The sequence below is a fragment of the Aspergillus fischeri genome, genomic scaffold (assembly GCF_000149645.3).
Source record: "Aspergillus fischeri NRRL 181 1099437636263 genomic scaffold, whole genome shotgun sequence".
NCBI lineage: Eukaryota > Fungi > Ascomycota > Eurotiomycetes > Eurotiales > Aspergillaceae > Aspergillus > Aspergillus fischeri.
This window is the reverse complement of record NW_001509763.1, coordinates 999,450-1,014,883: the sequence shown is the minus strand read 5'-3', so window position 1 is coordinate 1,014,883 and position 15,434 is coordinate 999,450. Positions and strand designations below refer to the sequence as shown.

At 49.3% G+C, this 15,434-nt stretch overlaps 8 protein-coding genes across 8 annotated transcripts, besides 2 other annotated features; 4 read left to right on the top strand and 4 right to left on the bottom strand.

The window, feature by feature from the left end:
- Positions 1 to 186: 186 nt before the first annotated feature.
- On the top strand, positions 187 to 1,395 carry NFIA_028060 (uncharacterized protein; the record flags this gene model as incomplete). The annotated part of the gene is made up of 1 exon (XM_001261628.1): positions 187 to 1,395. One exon carries the CDS (start codon positions 187 to 189, stop codon positions 1,393 to 1,395), a length of 1,209 nt encoding a protein of 402 aa, XP_001261629.1.
- Positions 1,396 to 2,033: 638 nt separating this feature from the next.
- Positions 2,034 to 3,646, top strand: NFIA_028050 (CRAL-TRIO domain-containing protein; the record flags this gene model as incomplete). The annotated part of the gene is made up of 4 exons (XM_001261627.1): positions 2,034 to 2,819; positions 2,869 to 2,910; positions 2,962 to 3,061; positions 3,117 to 3,646. 4 exons carry the CDS (start codon positions 2,034 to 2,036, stop codon positions 3,644 to 3,646), a joined length of 1,458 nt encoding a protein of 485 aa, XP_001261628.1.
- A 162-nt stretch (positions 3,647 to 3,808) lies between these two features.
- On the bottom strand, positions 3,809 to 4,228 carry NFIA_028040 (DUF3759 domain-containing protein; the record flags this gene model as incomplete). The annotated part of the gene is made up of 3 exons (XM_001261626.1): positions 3,809 to 3,972; positions 4,035 to 4,129; positions 4,221 to 4,228. 3 exons carry the CDS (start codon positions 4,226 to 4,228, stop codon positions 3,809 to 3,811), a joined length of 267 nt encoding a protein of 88 aa, XP_001261627.1.
- A 616-nt stretch (positions 4,229 to 4,844) lies between these two features.
- NFIA_028030 (putative phosphoglycerate mutase family protein) lies at positions 4,845 to 5,468 on the bottom strand (the record flags this gene model as incomplete). The annotated part of the gene is made up of 3 exons (XM_001261625.1): positions 4,845 to 4,929; positions 4,981 to 5,203; positions 5,255 to 5,468. 3 exons carry the CDS (start codon positions 5,466 to 5,468, stop codon positions 4,845 to 4,847), a joined length of 522 nt encoding a protein of 173 aa, XP_001261626.1.
- A 566-nt stretch (positions 5,469 to 6,034) lies between these two features.
- On the bottom strand, positions 6,035 to 6,748 carry NFIA_028020 (putative endoglucanase; the record flags this gene model as incomplete). The annotated part of the gene is made up of 2 exons (XM_001261624.1): positions 6,035 to 6,626; positions 6,690 to 6,748. 2 exons carry the CDS (start codon positions 6,746 to 6,748, stop codon positions 6,035 to 6,037), a joined length of 651 nt encoding a protein of 216 aa, XP_001261625.1.
- Positions 6,749 to 7,795: 1,047 nt separating this feature from the next.
- Positions 7,796 to 8,686: a mobile genetic element.
- Positions 8,679 to 9,344: a mobile genetic element.
- Positions 9,345 to 9,769: 425 nt separating this feature from the next.
- Positions 9,770 to 10,994, top strand: NFIA_028010 (uncharacterized protein; the record flags this gene model as incomplete). Its single annotated transcript, XM_001261623.1, has 4 exons — positions 9,770 to 10,119; positions 10,178 to 10,318; positions 10,582 to 10,862; positions 10,927 to 10,994. The coding sequence occupies 4 exons, from the start codon at positions 9,770 to 9,772 to the stop codon at positions 10,992 to 10,994; spliced, it is 840 nt and encodes a 279-aa protein (XP_001261624.1).
- Positions 10,995 to 11,110: 116 nt separating this feature from the next.
- On the top strand, positions 11,111 to 13,105 carry NFIA_028000 (putative FAD monooxygenase; the record flags this gene model as incomplete). Its single annotated transcript, XM_001261622.1, has 4 exons — positions 11,111 to 11,347; positions 11,399 to 11,813; positions 11,863 to 12,098; positions 12,164 to 13,105. The coding sequence occupies 4 exons, from the start codon at positions 11,111 to 11,113 to the stop codon at positions 13,103 to 13,105; spliced, it is 1,830 nt and encodes a 609-aa protein (XP_001261623.1).
- An 80-nt stretch (positions 13,106 to 13,185) lies between these two features.
- Positions 13,186 to 14,907, bottom strand: NFIA_027990 (putative tannase; the record flags this gene model as incomplete). Its single annotated transcript, XM_001261621.1, has 1 exon — positions 13,186 to 14,907. The coding sequence occupies one exon, from the start codon at positions 14,905 to 14,907 to the stop codon at positions 13,186 to 13,188; it is 1,722 nt and encodes a 573-aa protein (XP_001261622.1).
- Between the last annotated feature and the right edge of the window lie 527 nt (positions 14,908 to 15,434).

The following is a 15,434-nucleotide window of genomic DNA, read 5'->3' as shown; positions in this document are numbered from 1 at the left end:
TGACGCAATGGATATGAACATTCTCTGCCCCATAAGGTATCACTCATTCTACAACATCGTCATTGCATCCAACTTATAAATACCCATTGACTACTTCAGATCTTGACAATCTCTCCTGATTAAGTTCACGCACGTTCTCACTTCTTAATTAACTTATCTCCTACTCATAGACTCTCTGATTACAACATGTTGACCCGAGGTTCCCGAGTCGCAACAGGCTGCGCCAGGCAGCAGCTCTGGGGCCAAACAAGGGCATCTCTTCGCAATCAACGTTCTCGCCGCTATGCTACCTCAACTCAGTCTACCGGCAATGGCACCAACGCTGCCTTGGTTGGTGGCCTCGCTGGTGGAGCGGTGACCTTTCTCGCCGGATATACCTGGTACCACTTCTCCGGAGCCAAGAAGCTTGTCCAGACGGCAAATCAAACACAAAAATACTACAACGAAGCAAAGAAGACAGTCGCTCAGAAGACTCCTGATCCCGACGAGGCCTTTGGCTGGCTGAGAGATACGGCGAAAAACTACGCATCGTGGATCCCCGGCGCCAAGCCCTATGTCGACCAGGCATTTGACGACCTCGAGGAGATCAAGCGCAAGCATGGCAAGGAATTCAATGAGATTGTCAGTGATGCGTACAAAGACTTGCGCGAAGCCACAAAAAAGGGCAGTCTTGATGTGAACACCGCTGTGAAGATCCGGGACATTCTACAAGAGCACTTCAAGCGTCTGTATGAACTCGCCGGCGAGTCTGCAGGTGACATCCTTGACAACCATCCCGAGATCAAGGAAAAGGTCGGTGGCAGCTTGGATCAGCTCAAGGAGATGGGCAATGCCTATGGTCCGCAGGCGAAAGAGGAGGTCGACAGAACGTGGCAGCAAGTGAAGGACATTGTCTCGAGCGGTGTTAATCCTGAGACCATCCAGAAGATTCAGAAGCTGGCACAGGAGAAGAGAGAGAAGCTCCAGAAGTTGGGTGATGAGGCATGGCAGAAAGGTATGGAAGAGGTTAAGCCATACCTTGATCGGAACCCCAAGGTCAAGGAACTTGTCGAGAAAAACAGCGATGCCTTGAGAAAGGGCAACTATGGGGAACTCTGGGACCTGATCAAGGAAAGCGCGTCTTCAGGCAATCTAGGAAACCTGGAGGGATACATCAACAAGACCGTTGATCAAGCCAAGAAGAGTGGTTTCAACCTTGACAGTCTGGCCGACAAGTTCCCAGGTGGTTCAAACATTCTCTCCCAGCTGCAGTCACTCCAGGATACTGCGCAGAAGAAGGGTCCCGAGGCGGAGAAGATTCTAATGGATACCCTCAATGACATCCAGGGTGTCTTATCGGAGAGAACCAAGCAGGCCGAGAGCCTTGCTGAAGAGGCTAAGAAAGAGAGCAAGTGATTGGAGTGCTACGGGCTACGTCCTGAATCTTTCTTTGTACATATATGCATGAGTCAGGTTTCTGCCTTTTTCATCTCCAAGGGATTTGGAGATTATGTATTTTAGGAATGAGTATTTAGACGGAATTGACGACGACATCAGGATGACTATATTCTGTGCTTGGTGCAAATGTAGATTACAGCATACACTGTTTAGAGCGTAATATGAGTCAAATATTCATTCCCCTTTTCGAATACTACTTCTAACAGGTACACTTCTGACAGCATCTGTGACTGCTATATGACATCATACTGGGATTTTTACCTTGAGCCAATCAGAGACGCAATTCTCTGACCAATGCCGCAGTCACCGCAGTCAATTACCGATACAAGACATGATTGGCCATTCCCTTTCGGTTCGTCAGCGGCCCGTCTGATCCAAGAACCAAAGCCAATCACGCGCCCTGACTGCCGGGGTCGAAGCCGCCGAGCCGAGGAGGGAATGTTGTTGTGCGGGGAAGCAGGCCGCACCGCCTCCTGGGGCACCTGATGGCGCTTGAGCAGCAGCGTACACCGATTAATGAGACTGAGCAAACCTCTGCGTATCCCTGCGCGGGGTCGATACCCGTTTTTATGTAACAGTGATTGTTCTACCCTCAAATGGTTCCCGACCCAAGCAATATCCCTCGGGGGTTTCTGGGAAATCTGTCGAGGGAACAGGAGCGATGCTTGCAACAACTCTGGTCCTTGGTTCTGTACCTTGAAGATGCCGCCTCTTTCAACGACCTCGAACAGCTCTTCCGGGTCAACAGCGTCGAACGGAATAAATCAATTTCCATTTCGTCATTTGCGCGCCGAAACTCGCTGCTGACCCGGACGGATTCCATCCTGTTGCGCCGGAGCAGCACAGCGTCCTTTCCGGCACCTTCCAATCCGCTAGTCCAGAGCCTTCGCAGTATCGGAATGACCGCGTCTGAGATCCGCTCTGTGGCAAAGTCCTTGACCTACCTGAGTCCAGACGATGTCCGCTGGGGCATACTCACCGCGAGCAAACATGAATATCCGGATCGATGGATGCTTCGATACCTGCGTTTCTGCAAGTGGAATGTCAGCAAGGCGTTTATTCTGATTCTGAACGCGTTGCAGTGGCGAATCAAGGATATGCATGTGGATGACCGTCTACTGCCAGAGGGTGAGCTTTGTGCGATTCACCAGGCACAGGCACCCTCGAATGCTGCCGAAGCGCAACTATCGCGTGGCTTTCTCAGTCAGTTACGAATGGGAAAATGCTATGTCCATGGAGTCGATCGACTAAACCGGCCTTTATGTGTGGTACGGGTGCGATTGCATCGACCTGAGGATCAGTCGGAAGAGGTGATGAACCGATACATCACACATATCATGGAGTCCGTCCGGCTACTCATTGCGCCCCCTGTGGAGACAGCAGTATGTACTACTCACATAGGTGGGTCGTGTCACTGACATACCGCTATAGACTGTCATTTTTGATATGACTGGGTTTTCTCTCGCAAATATGGTGGGTTTATCTTATGATTGGGGAGATTACCTACTGATGCTCTATATACAGGAGTACGCCCCTGTAAAGTTTATCATCCGATGTTTTGAATTATATTATCCCGAGTCGTTGGGTGTTTTGCTCATCCACAATGCCCCCCGTATTTTTGCAGGTGTGCTTGGCCTAGTCGTGTCTTCTGTCGCTCACCACTAACCAAGTCTACGCAGGGATATGGAAGATTATCAAAGGCTGGATTAACCCAGACATGGTGACAAAAATCCACTTCACCAAGTCGGTGGGAGATCTCGCACAGTTCATTCATCCCAGTCAGATTGTGAGCGAGCTCGGAGGTGACGAGGACTGGGAGTATGAATATACCGAGCCTGAAATGGATGAGAACGACTTAATGGAGGACGACGAAGCGCGGGATACGTTACTGAGTGAGCGACAGCATATCAGCGAGGAATTCCTTTCCCTTACGTCCCAGTGGATCGAGGCGACGAGATACGACTACCCTGAAGAGGTTGCGATGGTCCAGTCGCGCCGTTTGAAAGTGATGGAACAACTTCGTGTTAATTACTGGAAATTGGACCCTTCTGTCCGAGCCCGTAACTTCCTTGATCGAACAGGCGTCATCCAGGAGGGCGGGAGGATCAAGCACTATCCAGAGACTAAACCGGAGGTCCAGATCGAGACAGCCAAGGTGTTAGAGGTGGCACATATTGACCGGGCACGGGTGAAACTCATTAATGTCTAATATTCTACCCGCCGTTGATTGCTGGTCTGATCCATTGATGCATGATGGCATGACCATGATACCCAAGACATCAGTCAATTTGATTTTCTTACAGGTAATTGAGGCAATCTATCTTTGATTTAGAAATATCAGCTTGGTGCTATCCAGCTTCTGTAGATGCGACTAGTAATCCTGAGAGTAAGCTTCGGCCAGTTGACGCTCAGCATGTCTCTTGGCCCGCTCCCGGTCAATGAAATCAAGACCCCTGGTCTCAACTTCACGGTCAAGGATACCGCCAGCAATTGCAGCAAGAACCTCCTTGGCCTTCTCGTGGCTATCAGGCGGACCTATATCCAGATCAGTATACCTGTCTGTTGTCAGACAGATGGAGCGACAGGACAGGACAAACCATTTTCAGCGACCTGATCCTCATAGGCCTTAGCAGCCTCGTAGGAGACGACAGCTGCAATCAGCTCATGGCTTATTTTGCCCTTGTGATTGTTGCTGTCAGCGTATGACTAGTGTTAGTCATAGGCCTGAGACTGGTCATTGTCGTCGCCTAGGAGAAATTCGATAATTGGGAGCACTACCGAACCAGCCCATGATGTGAAACTTAGAGGGATTAGGATTGAAGAAATGGAAAGATCGGTTCAGAAGGTTGTGGTGAAGGAGACATCGAACAAAGGGGAAGAGGGATGGGCTGGGCGACTGTTCATATAGGCCAATCTGTCAGGTTATGGCGGGGTAGGACAGGACAGCCCCTCGTATGGGGATAATTGTGTCATGCTGTCTGATTATTCTGATACTGTTCAGTCTTAGCAGATGGAGTAAGCTTTCTAGGCGGGGCTTTCCACTACAAGTCGCCCAATATAATCATGGCGACTCATGGGAAATGGCGATAATTGGTCCCAGCATTGGGCTAAACAGATCGGCCTTAATTCTTAGCAGATCAAGAAGCTCAGTACCTCCTTTATGGACCCGGGGCTACAACCAATGGAGCGCTTCTGGCTATATCATAATCATGCGTGCTGCCAGGTACTGAGCTGTTCTCATCACTGTGTCTACCTGGTGGTTTAGTTGTCCATTCCCCACGCTCTATATTCAATGATCACTGCATGCACTTGCTACATAAATCCAACAAGAAGGATGTATATATCTATATAACTGTATTGATTTCTGGGGCTACTTCTATGAATCAGAGCAGATAGGCCGAACCACTCTAACCATCCAAACCCGGGCATTGCTCGCTGGTCTGTGCCGTGATCTCGGAGTAGGGATAGGGATCGGTCCAAATCAAGTCGAACCTAAGATTGTTCAGCCATTGAATTGTTAGTTTGTATTCAAGGAAAACTGACCGGTCATCAGGATACGATGGGGCATCATCATCGCCCAACTTGTCGACGATGTCCGTCAAGGCGTCGTGTTCCCAGCAAATCAGGATATTGCCCGACCCGGTGTAACCCTCAACCACATCTCTGACACACTTGGGATCATCACGATCACAGGATGTGTCCACAGTTAGACTCAGGTCTTCTGCGAGAGGCTCTACGGTCTCATAAGGACGAGCGCGTTTGCCATCTGGATTGATATTTAGCCGAAGGTCATTTCAGAGAAATGCAGCCATCATACCACTCTTGGGCGTTTGAGCCATGATATATCCAATGTTGTAGCTTGAAGCGCTGCCAAAAACATTGCGAAGGCATTGTGCGCGCTCCAGCCCCTGAGCGCTTAATCCATTACCTCCATCGCTGGGCTTCTCACCATGACGGATGAGGTAGACGGTAGGCTGGGCTGCTGAGACAGCGGCGATCAGGCCTAAGGCCAAAATGGATTTGGCATGCATGGTAATGAAGATGAATGAAGTTAAATGACAGGAGCGAGAGGAGTCGGATTGGTCCGCATTTATACCTGCTTGAGTCTCATTTTACAGATGCGATGTAACCTCGCTGCACTCATTCTAGTCCAAATCCGCGTTGACAGCCTAAGAATGGCTGGCCGCGGTGGATTGAGGATCGTGTCTACGAAGGAGGAATTGGGGGCCGTGATAATGTGATTGGTTCGTCATGCACACGTGCTGGAATGGCTTGATGATTGGCTTTTTCATGTCTCGGGTCTTATGCATCGTTCGCTCGCATTCCTCTCCCGCACGTCGATCTATCGCCAAGACGGTTAGAAGATGATGTGTGGCTACTAATGAATGCTTATGCATATTACTGTTCCGTGGTGACCATCCTACCAGTGGAGAGAGAACAGGATGTCGGACTAGTCCGTGTCCTATTTGGTTACATTCAAATTTCCGCTGGGTCAAATCGGTAATGAGAATCCAATCAAATGAAAAGAGGAGTTCCGTGCAATAACCACACAGGAAATCCCAAGGTGAATATCAGCAGGATACTCAAATCATTCTGCCTACGAGAGACACTGGGAGTAATAAGAATTCAACACCTTACACGTGGCGCCCGAAGCACAGGCAGTAGGACCAGTCCAACCACTGCCACCACACTGTCCGTACAGGGTCTGAGTTGCTCCACTAGTGGTGATCGTGGTGGTTGTCTCGGTGGTGGTTGTCGATGTCGGAGGAGAAGGGTTGCTGCCTCCTGGCGTCATGCCCACTGGAGTCTCATCGGTCGCTGTCTTGCCGTAACAGACACAGGTCTCCCAATCGGAGGTGGCCTGGCCAGGACAGGCAATTGGCTCAAAGTTGACTACCACATTGTCGCCAAAAACTTCACTCTGGGCCATGATATCAAAGTGGTAGCTGTAGCCATAGTTGTTTGTGGCACCCACCTGAGGACACCATTGCTGGTTGCCATTATAGGGGCAGAGATTTGTGACCATCACGATGATACTCTCCCCAGCGGCCCCTCCGGTGCCACAGCCGGTGCAAGGAGGATTGCCAGTTGATGTCAAGTTGTAGCACTTGCCGCATCCTGCACCGCACCATGAGGCGCCGGCCGTATCGAAGAGGGCCTGGGAGCCGGCAGCCGTGTAGACACCGTTACTGATGCCGAGCTATTATCAAACGTCAACCCAATTCTTCAAACAGCTGTGTGTTAGCCTTTACCTGCCAAGGGTAGGCACCAGATGATGTTCCACAGCCACAAGCTCCTTCCTGTCCGTCATAGTATCGCTGCCGCTCTAGTCAGTCATGCGGTGGAATAGGTGAAGTAAACCATACCGTAGTCGTGGCCAGATAAGCTGAAGCCGAGGCCACAAGCCCTAGGCACGCGAGTACTGCCTCTACCTTCATGGTTTAATCAAAGTAATGCGATTTTGTGTTGAGAGAGGCACACAGTTACTGGGTAGAGATTTAGTCGAGATTTATGTCTCCGAGTCAGCCCTCAGGGCCCAAACCCGGACAGCATCCTTAAAGTCCAGTGTTCGGCCCGCCGATCCGGTACTGCAGTTTGCAGAGGGCTAGTGCGCAAGCAACCAGGAGAGAGTACATCTTGCTCGCGAGTGTTTAGCCTTAATTAGAATTTATCCCTTTTCGGCAGGTACAAAACCGAATCGTATTTGCCTGTTTCCATTGATGCGAGTAAGAAGCTTTCGTGGCCATGTGCATGAATAACCGTCGCGGCGGGGGACAGCCATCAGGCGTCCAGAAGTTGTGGATTCTTGAAAGGAGTCTACATTACTAATGAGGCATTTTATTAGGCGGGTTATAAACAGTTCGGGGTCGTCAGCTGTTCTGCCACTTTCTGCAGAATCTTTTAGTAGCCGATAATAAGTAGCCGTGTTGGGCAGCAGACTCCTCAGAGCTCGGAATCCATCGAGAAAACGCGATACGACCGGTTTGAGCTACTTGCAGAAAGCAGCACAATCTGAAAGAGGTCAAGGTAGTTCTCTCTGTTAAAGACATAGTCTCCATTGTTTAGCGAGTTCCGAACAAGATAATAGCAGCTAGGTAACTAACTTAACAGAAATGCTTATGTCACAGTGATCATACTAACGTAATCCACGGGTAAGGCGCGGATACGGGTGAACCGCGGATTTCTGCGGATTTTCCCCTCTCCTAATATATTTTTGAAGCTTTTCAACCATCAACGCCATTAAAATTAGACTATCTAGTATATGAATGTATGACTATTTATTAGGACAACTCCTTCTATTATGTCCAATATTCCAGCACCCACTACAGCATGGTGGAGCTCGCTGCCAAAGTCCAGATGTAGTCTTATCAACCTGCCCTTCAATCTGCCCTTCAGCAAGTGTATCAAGCTGCTGAATGCAATCACAACCTTCCTGTACAGATATAAAGAGATCATTTCCTAGAACCACACGCCTCCTTACCTTCTTCTTCATTTTCCACTCATTCTGAGCCTATAGAACCTTGATTTCTCGCTGAAGAAGAAGGTTGGTATTCATTGCCATCTGCGCAGCCTTTTCAAGGTGTTGGATATGAGAAATTGGACTACTAGAAAGAGTCCTTTTCTTTTGAAGACTTTTCTGTAGGCTGCGGAACTTGTGGTCAAGTTGATGAGAATTCTGAGGTGTTTGAAAAGCAGAAGATATTGACCCTTCAACCTCAATAAGAGGTGGTGTTAGCGTACAAAGTTAAAAGGTAATTTTTGCAAGCACCTAGTCTTTATTAAGTGGTTTAAGACCAGATCCTGCAAAGCCATTTCATATATTCTTCTAAGTAAAGATTGCTTCACGTGCAGAAGGATATAGGTATAGAAAATCCTCTTTATCAATGTGGTTGTTTCCAGCCGCCATCATGTCTTCAACCAATTTTCCATATACGCGTTTAAGTGGCCCAAAAACACCAACATCCAGTGGTTGAAGAAGATGAGATGTATATGGAGGCATACAAAGAGAGATAATTACATTCTCCTTGCAGAAATGGTCAAATTCAGCATTTAGATGACTTGAATGACCATCAAGAATAAGTAACCATTTCGCGCTGGTTGAATGCAGTTTAGAAAAAGGGTCAAAAACTTGCTTCAGCCACTTAAGGCCTATTGCATCTGTTGTCCAGCCATTAGGACTATTTGTAAGCTTCCAATCTGGAGGAAGATTGGCCTCTTGATACCAAGGAGCCTGGTGTTCTTTTTCCTTTTAAGATAATGACTGGTGGTATATGAATCCCCTTAGAGCTCACATATTTGATAATTGTGACCCATTCCTGGTTCCCTTGGATAACTCTCTAAGGTCTTTCACTGTGTTCCACTACATTAATAACCTTTGATGCTGTACAGAGTCCCATTGCAAAGCCAGTTTCATTAAAGTTCTAAATATCATCTTAATATATACCATGTTCTTGAATTGCTGCATGTACAGTTTCAAACCATGGTTTTATAACCTTTAGATCTTCCTGCTTTGCCCTCACATATGTAATCTTCTGATTATATCTTGAATATAGTTCAGGACGGCGTTTGGTAAAGGAATAGGACCAGTTAATACCAAGAACTGCAGTAGGGTCCTGTGTACATTCCTGAAGTAAAATTTACACCATTTCACGCAGAAAGTCAGACTAAATTAAAAAGCCTCATTTATCTGCATCTAGCAGTTGCTTAACAAGAGTTTCTTCTTCAATTGAAGATAATCTAAGGTTATTTGCGCGTGTTTCTGACCATGGTTTGACGCCAGCAAGCCGCTTGTGAAGGGTGGATTCAGCTACATTATATAGCTTCGCAGCTTTCAATATTGATTTGACTTTCTTATCTTTCCATGCAGTAATAGCCATTTGAATATGAGCTTCCTTAGATAAAGGCATTTTGTATGGGAATAACAAGAAAACAACGCGTTGAAGAATACTGCTTGGGTAGCGGCGAAAATCCGCAGAAATCCGCGGTTCACCCGTATCCGCGCCTCACCCGTGGATTACGTTAGTTACTTTATCCACCCGAACCATTAAACAAGTTAAGTTTCAAGCCTATGGACGTTGTACCTTGCATGGAGTCAATCAAGACAGATCAACGTATCATATGCTAGGAAATATTTCTGTTCCTTACGAAAAGAGATAAGGTGGTTGCCAGTCACCATGACATACTCTCATCCATACGTCATGTACGGTCAATTGTATAGTTATTGTCGATCAGTGGCTTAGAAAATAAATACTGAGCATGCTTCCTTGATCGATAATGTTTTGCCGATTATACCTCTGCATAAAGAAGATTACTGCGTACATATTGCATGAGCATGTTTGAAAACGTCGTCACTCCTCGACTGCATGTCAAACAAAGCTGGGTCCAACCCATCACGAATTTGCCTGCTGCACATAACATCCTCAATATCCGGTCCGATAAGGAAGACGTCCAGCTCAAGGAAACCCTGGAACGAAGCATCCGTACTGCCCCCCATGAGGATGGAGAGGCTGCACTGCCCGATCTCCTGCTCTGGGACGAGAAGGGACTACGGTATTTTGAAGAGGTCACTTACACTCCATCATACTACTTGACCAACGAGGAAATTGGGCTACTGGAGAGACACAAGTATCAGATCGTAGAGCATATCCCGTCCGGGAGTATGTTGGTCGAACTAGGCAGTGGGTCAGCATGATACTGTTCGAATATCGTAGATCTAGATGCATGCTGACCCCATGTCCAGTAACCTCCGCAAGATCCGAATCTTACTCGAGGCCCTTGACGAACTGGGTCGCGAGGTGGATTACTTTACTTCGCCCTGGATCTCTCCTATCCCGAACTCCAACGGACACTTAGTTCGGTGCCACCGGGACGATTCCTGCATGTACGATGTTTCGGTCTCCTTGGAACCTACAATGATGGGCGTGAATGGCTGAATCGACCTGAAATCAAGTCCCGTCCCAAGTTTGTGCTGTCGCTTGGATCTACCCTCGGAAGCTTGCCGCGAGCGGAGACACCTACCTTCTTGTCCAGCTTTTGTTCGGGACACGCAGACAGCAAACCATCTTTCCTGATCGGATTAGACGGCTGTAAGCAGGAATAACGAGTCCTATCTGCATACAACGACCCCAATGGTATCAATCGCAGGTTTATCAAGAATGGGTTAGTGCGAGCCAATGAGATCATGGGCCATGAAGCCTTCGATCTCGACCTGTGGGACGTCCAGGGCGTCTGGGATGCAGAGAATGGCAGCCATAACCAATATTACTTCCCTCGCAGCAATGTCAATCTCGCAGGGAATATGATCTCCTCGGGGACGAAATTACTAGCGGTCAAGAGCCATAAGTACGATGCGGAGGATCGAGAGACGTTGTGTCGGACGGCGGGACTGCAGGAGGAGGATTGCTGGGCCTCAGACACGGATTACAGTAAGTGTTGCAATTGTCATAGATTCCTTGATTTTGGTAGCTGATTCCCTGATTTCCCCTGCAGATCTTCTGCTCCTGAAGCCGACTCGTTCTTCGCTCAGCGAAAACATGTTTCATGATGACGTCAGTTGAGCGAGGTATAATAAGAACCAAAGAACTCCTAGAATTAATGATAATAATGATTCAAGATATGTTTCTGCATAATTGCACAGCCTAACATATGTACACACTGTTCTGCTTTTGTGTAGATGCCGCCGCATACTACTGATCTCTTAATTATCGGCGCAGGCCCGGCAGGTCTGATGGCCGCCTGCTGGGCCTCGCATTACAACATGTCCACGCGCATCATCGATCAGAAGAGCGGCCGAACGACCACCGGTCATGCAGATGGAATCCATAGTCGTACATTAGAGATCTTTAATAGCTTCGGCCTGGTTGATCCCATCATCCGCCAGGGTGTGCCTGATGTGGAAATGTGCTATTGGGTATGGTGCGCTCGAGGAGAATCTTCGTGGACGAAAGTTGACGCTTTACAGGGCCCGAATAAAGACACCGGGAAAATTGAGCGGCGAAAACGGCTGCGCTCACAATCGGACAGTCTTTCCCAGTATGGCCAGATGCTGTTCAACCAGGGCGGAATCGAACAGATACTGCTTGATTATCTCTCAAAGACGGATCGTATAGCCGTGGAGTGGAACACTCGAGCAGAAACGTTGACTGTCAGTCCTGGAAATAGCGACGGCGATGACGACTTTCCGGTAGCAGTGGGAGTCTCAAAAACCACCAGCCAGAATGATAGAACCCAACAGACAGAGACAATTCACGCTCGTTATGTGATTGCGTGTGATGGCGCCCAAAGTTGTACTAGAACTCAGCTCGACGTCCCCATGGAAAGCCATCCGGAGCATTCTACCTGGGGAGTCATAGACATCGTTCCAATCACTGATTTCCGTAAGTGTCTCTCCCATCTACAAGAATGTTCGCCTATTGACAGCTGTAGCCGACATTCGCCAGTCCTGCGCAATCCAGTGTCCTGGTCATGGCAGCATCATGACAGCACCGCGGGAAAATCGCCTGGTCCGATTCTACATCCAGGTCAAGGGCGATGAGGAGCTCGAGAAAATGGCACAGAACCGCTCAGAGGATACGCCCAGAGCACTCATTAAGGCTGCAGAAAGGTGGATCAGTCCGTACAAACTATCATACAAGCATTGCGATTGGTGGTCGATATATCCGGTATGACCATGCGTTACCCATCACGACCATAAACACTGACGGTTGAAGATTGGCAATGAATATAGGATCAAGGACAGGTAAGGAATTCTGGAACACATCTCAGTCAGCTTGCTCACAAATGTAGAATCTTCCTTGCTGGTGATGCCGCTCACACCCACTCGCCCAAAGCGGGTCAAGGCATGAATGTGTCGATGCAAGATACCTACAATCTCGTCTGGAAGCTCGGATCAGTCATCACCGGAGTGGCGGACCCCATCATTCTAGACACATACAAGTCCGAACGACGACCGGTCGCCGAAGAACTCATGAAGATGGACTCCGTTCTCGTACATGCATATGAGCAGGAGGCCAAGGACGCGGAAGGAGTCGATCAGGTTCGAGATGAGTATTCTGGCTTCATGGCTGGTGTGAAAATCACATATGCTCCAAACATGCTCGTTGCCAGCAACGAGAAGAGCGGAGACAGAGCGTTGGCGAAGAATATCGCGGTTGGCATGCGTTTACCGTCGTTCCCGGTGGTCAACCAAGCCGACGGATCGACCGTCCCCCTGTTGAACGTCCTGCCGAGTAACGGCTGCTGGAGACTGATTGTTTTCTCTGGCGACTTGCGACGGCCGAGCGTGTGCGAACGACTCACTTCGTTTGCTGAGAGCTTCACTCTACACTCCCACTTGGCTCATCAGCACCAGACTGGGAACTCACGAAGGCGCGGTCCTCCACTTGAAACCCTCCTGGTTCATGCAAGTTCGAGGACGAGCATCAACCTCCTAGATCTCCCGGATCTCTTTCATCCATTTGATGACGAGTTGGGGTGGGACTACTGGAAGACATTTGCCGATGATGATGCATATGATCCAGAGTCGGGAAAAGCGTACGCGGGCTATGGCATCGATAGGGACCTAGGTTGTTTGGTTCTGTGTCGGCCAGATCAACATGTGGGGTGGATAGGAAGTCTAGACGAGATAGCAGGCTTAGACAACTACTTCTCGGAGTTCTCACGGCAGTAGACTATAGGACATGAATGTCAATTGATACCGTCCAAGCTACCGCTCGTACTCATATACACAGCTAGCGCCCTTGGGGAACGCTAATATACAGGCATAGGAACTGCATCCAAATCATAGTGCCAGCTGTCGATGGACGCCTGGTCATAGACACAGTCTAGGGTCTTTCCGTTGTTCTTCCAGAGAGGGCGCAATGGCCACGCGCAGAGCTGCTGGTTCTCGCCTTCATACTCCCCCTGGAGCACTGTTGCATTCAGGGTGACCGGTGTCACTCCCTTTTCGACCCATTCAATCATGGTAGCGAGGTTGGTCTGAGGCCACGGACCATTGGGCATGGCATCGTTGGTCGAGCAGTGGCCGGCACCTGGCACAGTGTACAAGCGGTACCATTCATTCAGAGCGTTAGCACCAGCTTTGTACGACAGGTTGCCGTACATGGTACTCCGGACCGACTCCCAGTAGCGGATCGACGAAGCAGTGGGAATGCTGAAGTCAGCGTCGCCATGGTAGTGTATCACTTTGCCGCCAGCGTGGTGGAATGGTGTTAGATCAGGCCAGGTAGTTTGCAGGGTGCTGTAGTACTCCTGCATGCCCGAAATCATCCAGTCTTTCAACGTGTCGTAGGTGATCCCGTCCAGACTGTCCAGAGTTGTGCCGTTCTTGTTCACCAGCAGTGCAATGTGTTCGCCCCCGAGTTGGTTGATAGACAGCTCCCACTTGCCAGTGGTGGTGTTGTACTGCGTCTGAGCATCGTCAAATGCGGCGCTGGGCTGGTAGGAGAAGTACACACGACGGCCCTGGGTATCATGCAGTCCGTTAATGATGGTTTTGGCGACCTCGACTGCCTTGGCTGAAACAGTGCCACTCTGGGCCGGCGCGGTGGCAGACGCGGTGCAGGAGTACTTCTTGCCCACGATAACTTTCGGATCAAAACGCAGCAAGCAAAGATCGGTTCTAGCCACTACACCGTCAGTCCTGCCATCCAGGGGATCACATGCGACGATAGTCTCATTCACAATCCTCTCCAGCTCGCAGGGCGGGGGATAGTAGTCGAGAGTCTTTTCAACAATATTCGAGAAGAGGTGCTGGGTCTGCTGGAACGACCAACGAAACGCTGGAGCCCCAATAATGGCCCCATCCCATTCATCTCCATAGCGCTGCACTTGGCTCCAGCCCTCACGGCCACCCTCGGAGCATCCATGGTAGTAGGCGTAGAGCTTCTCACTATCGGCCATGCCGTAGACATTCCGCGTGATGGCCTTGCCAATCAAGCTAAGTTCCCGGTGAGCCTTGTACCCGAACATGTACAGCGCCTCATAGTTCAGTGTGCCGTTGGCCAGCAACATAGCGCTGTCGGCATTGACCGAGAAGCCCCCAAACCCACCGTCCGTGAGTCCAGACGCCGCACCGTAGATGATACCCTCAGGGAGCATGCGCGCTCCGGAATTGATGGCATAACCACCCCCTCCGGTAGACAACCATCGGTTTTGGAAGTTGGTAGGAGCTGGTAGCCATATTTGGAGTAGGACTCGGTCGCCGTCGATGCCATCGTGCGAGTAGGCCAGGGTGACATTGCAATAGTCGATCATCGCCGTAGGGTAGTCAAAGCTGCTGACAGTGCTCTTGGTCACCACGCTGGTCGTGAGAGAGTCTGAGTCAATTGTGATGCCCTGGATGAACTTGGATGGAGGCAACACATTTTGAAGATAAGAAACAGTGCAGAGCTCCTCCAGTGTTGACGGAGTCGCTGCATGGGTCACAACGGCCAGGCCCACGGTGAAGGGAATCCAGGTAGAGGGACGCATTGATAGTTTTTAAACGTTTGTATAGCAGGAAAACGCTACGGGATGAGTACAGATAGAATGACAAGGAAATACTTCTCCTCTTTATAGCAACAATTTCCCTTGTCCTCTTGTCCCTTTCCCCCGCTTCCTCAAAGGCATCATACAACTGCTCTCCCAGAATCTTCATCGATATTGATTTGTGGGGTAGCTCAGTTAGCCAGCTATAGCAGGATGATCTTCACCTCGTCTGGACTAATAGCATTCCTTGCTCCAGAAAGAGCTTCGGAGAATTGCCATGTTCCGCACATGAAAGGACACCATCCCCACATTCCATCCCACAGTCCCACAGCCCGAGGCCAACCCGGAGATTATCACCATGTACAGGCTTAAGCGCCGAGGACTTATATTCTCTGGCTAAATCCTCTTCCTGAATGCGTGTCAGACGGCTGTATGAGTATTGCGGTCCAGAATGGATGGCTCGATGCTGCAGGGTGAAATCAAATGCGTAGTGGTCAAATATCTACATATCCGGATTCAGGAGCACTCTA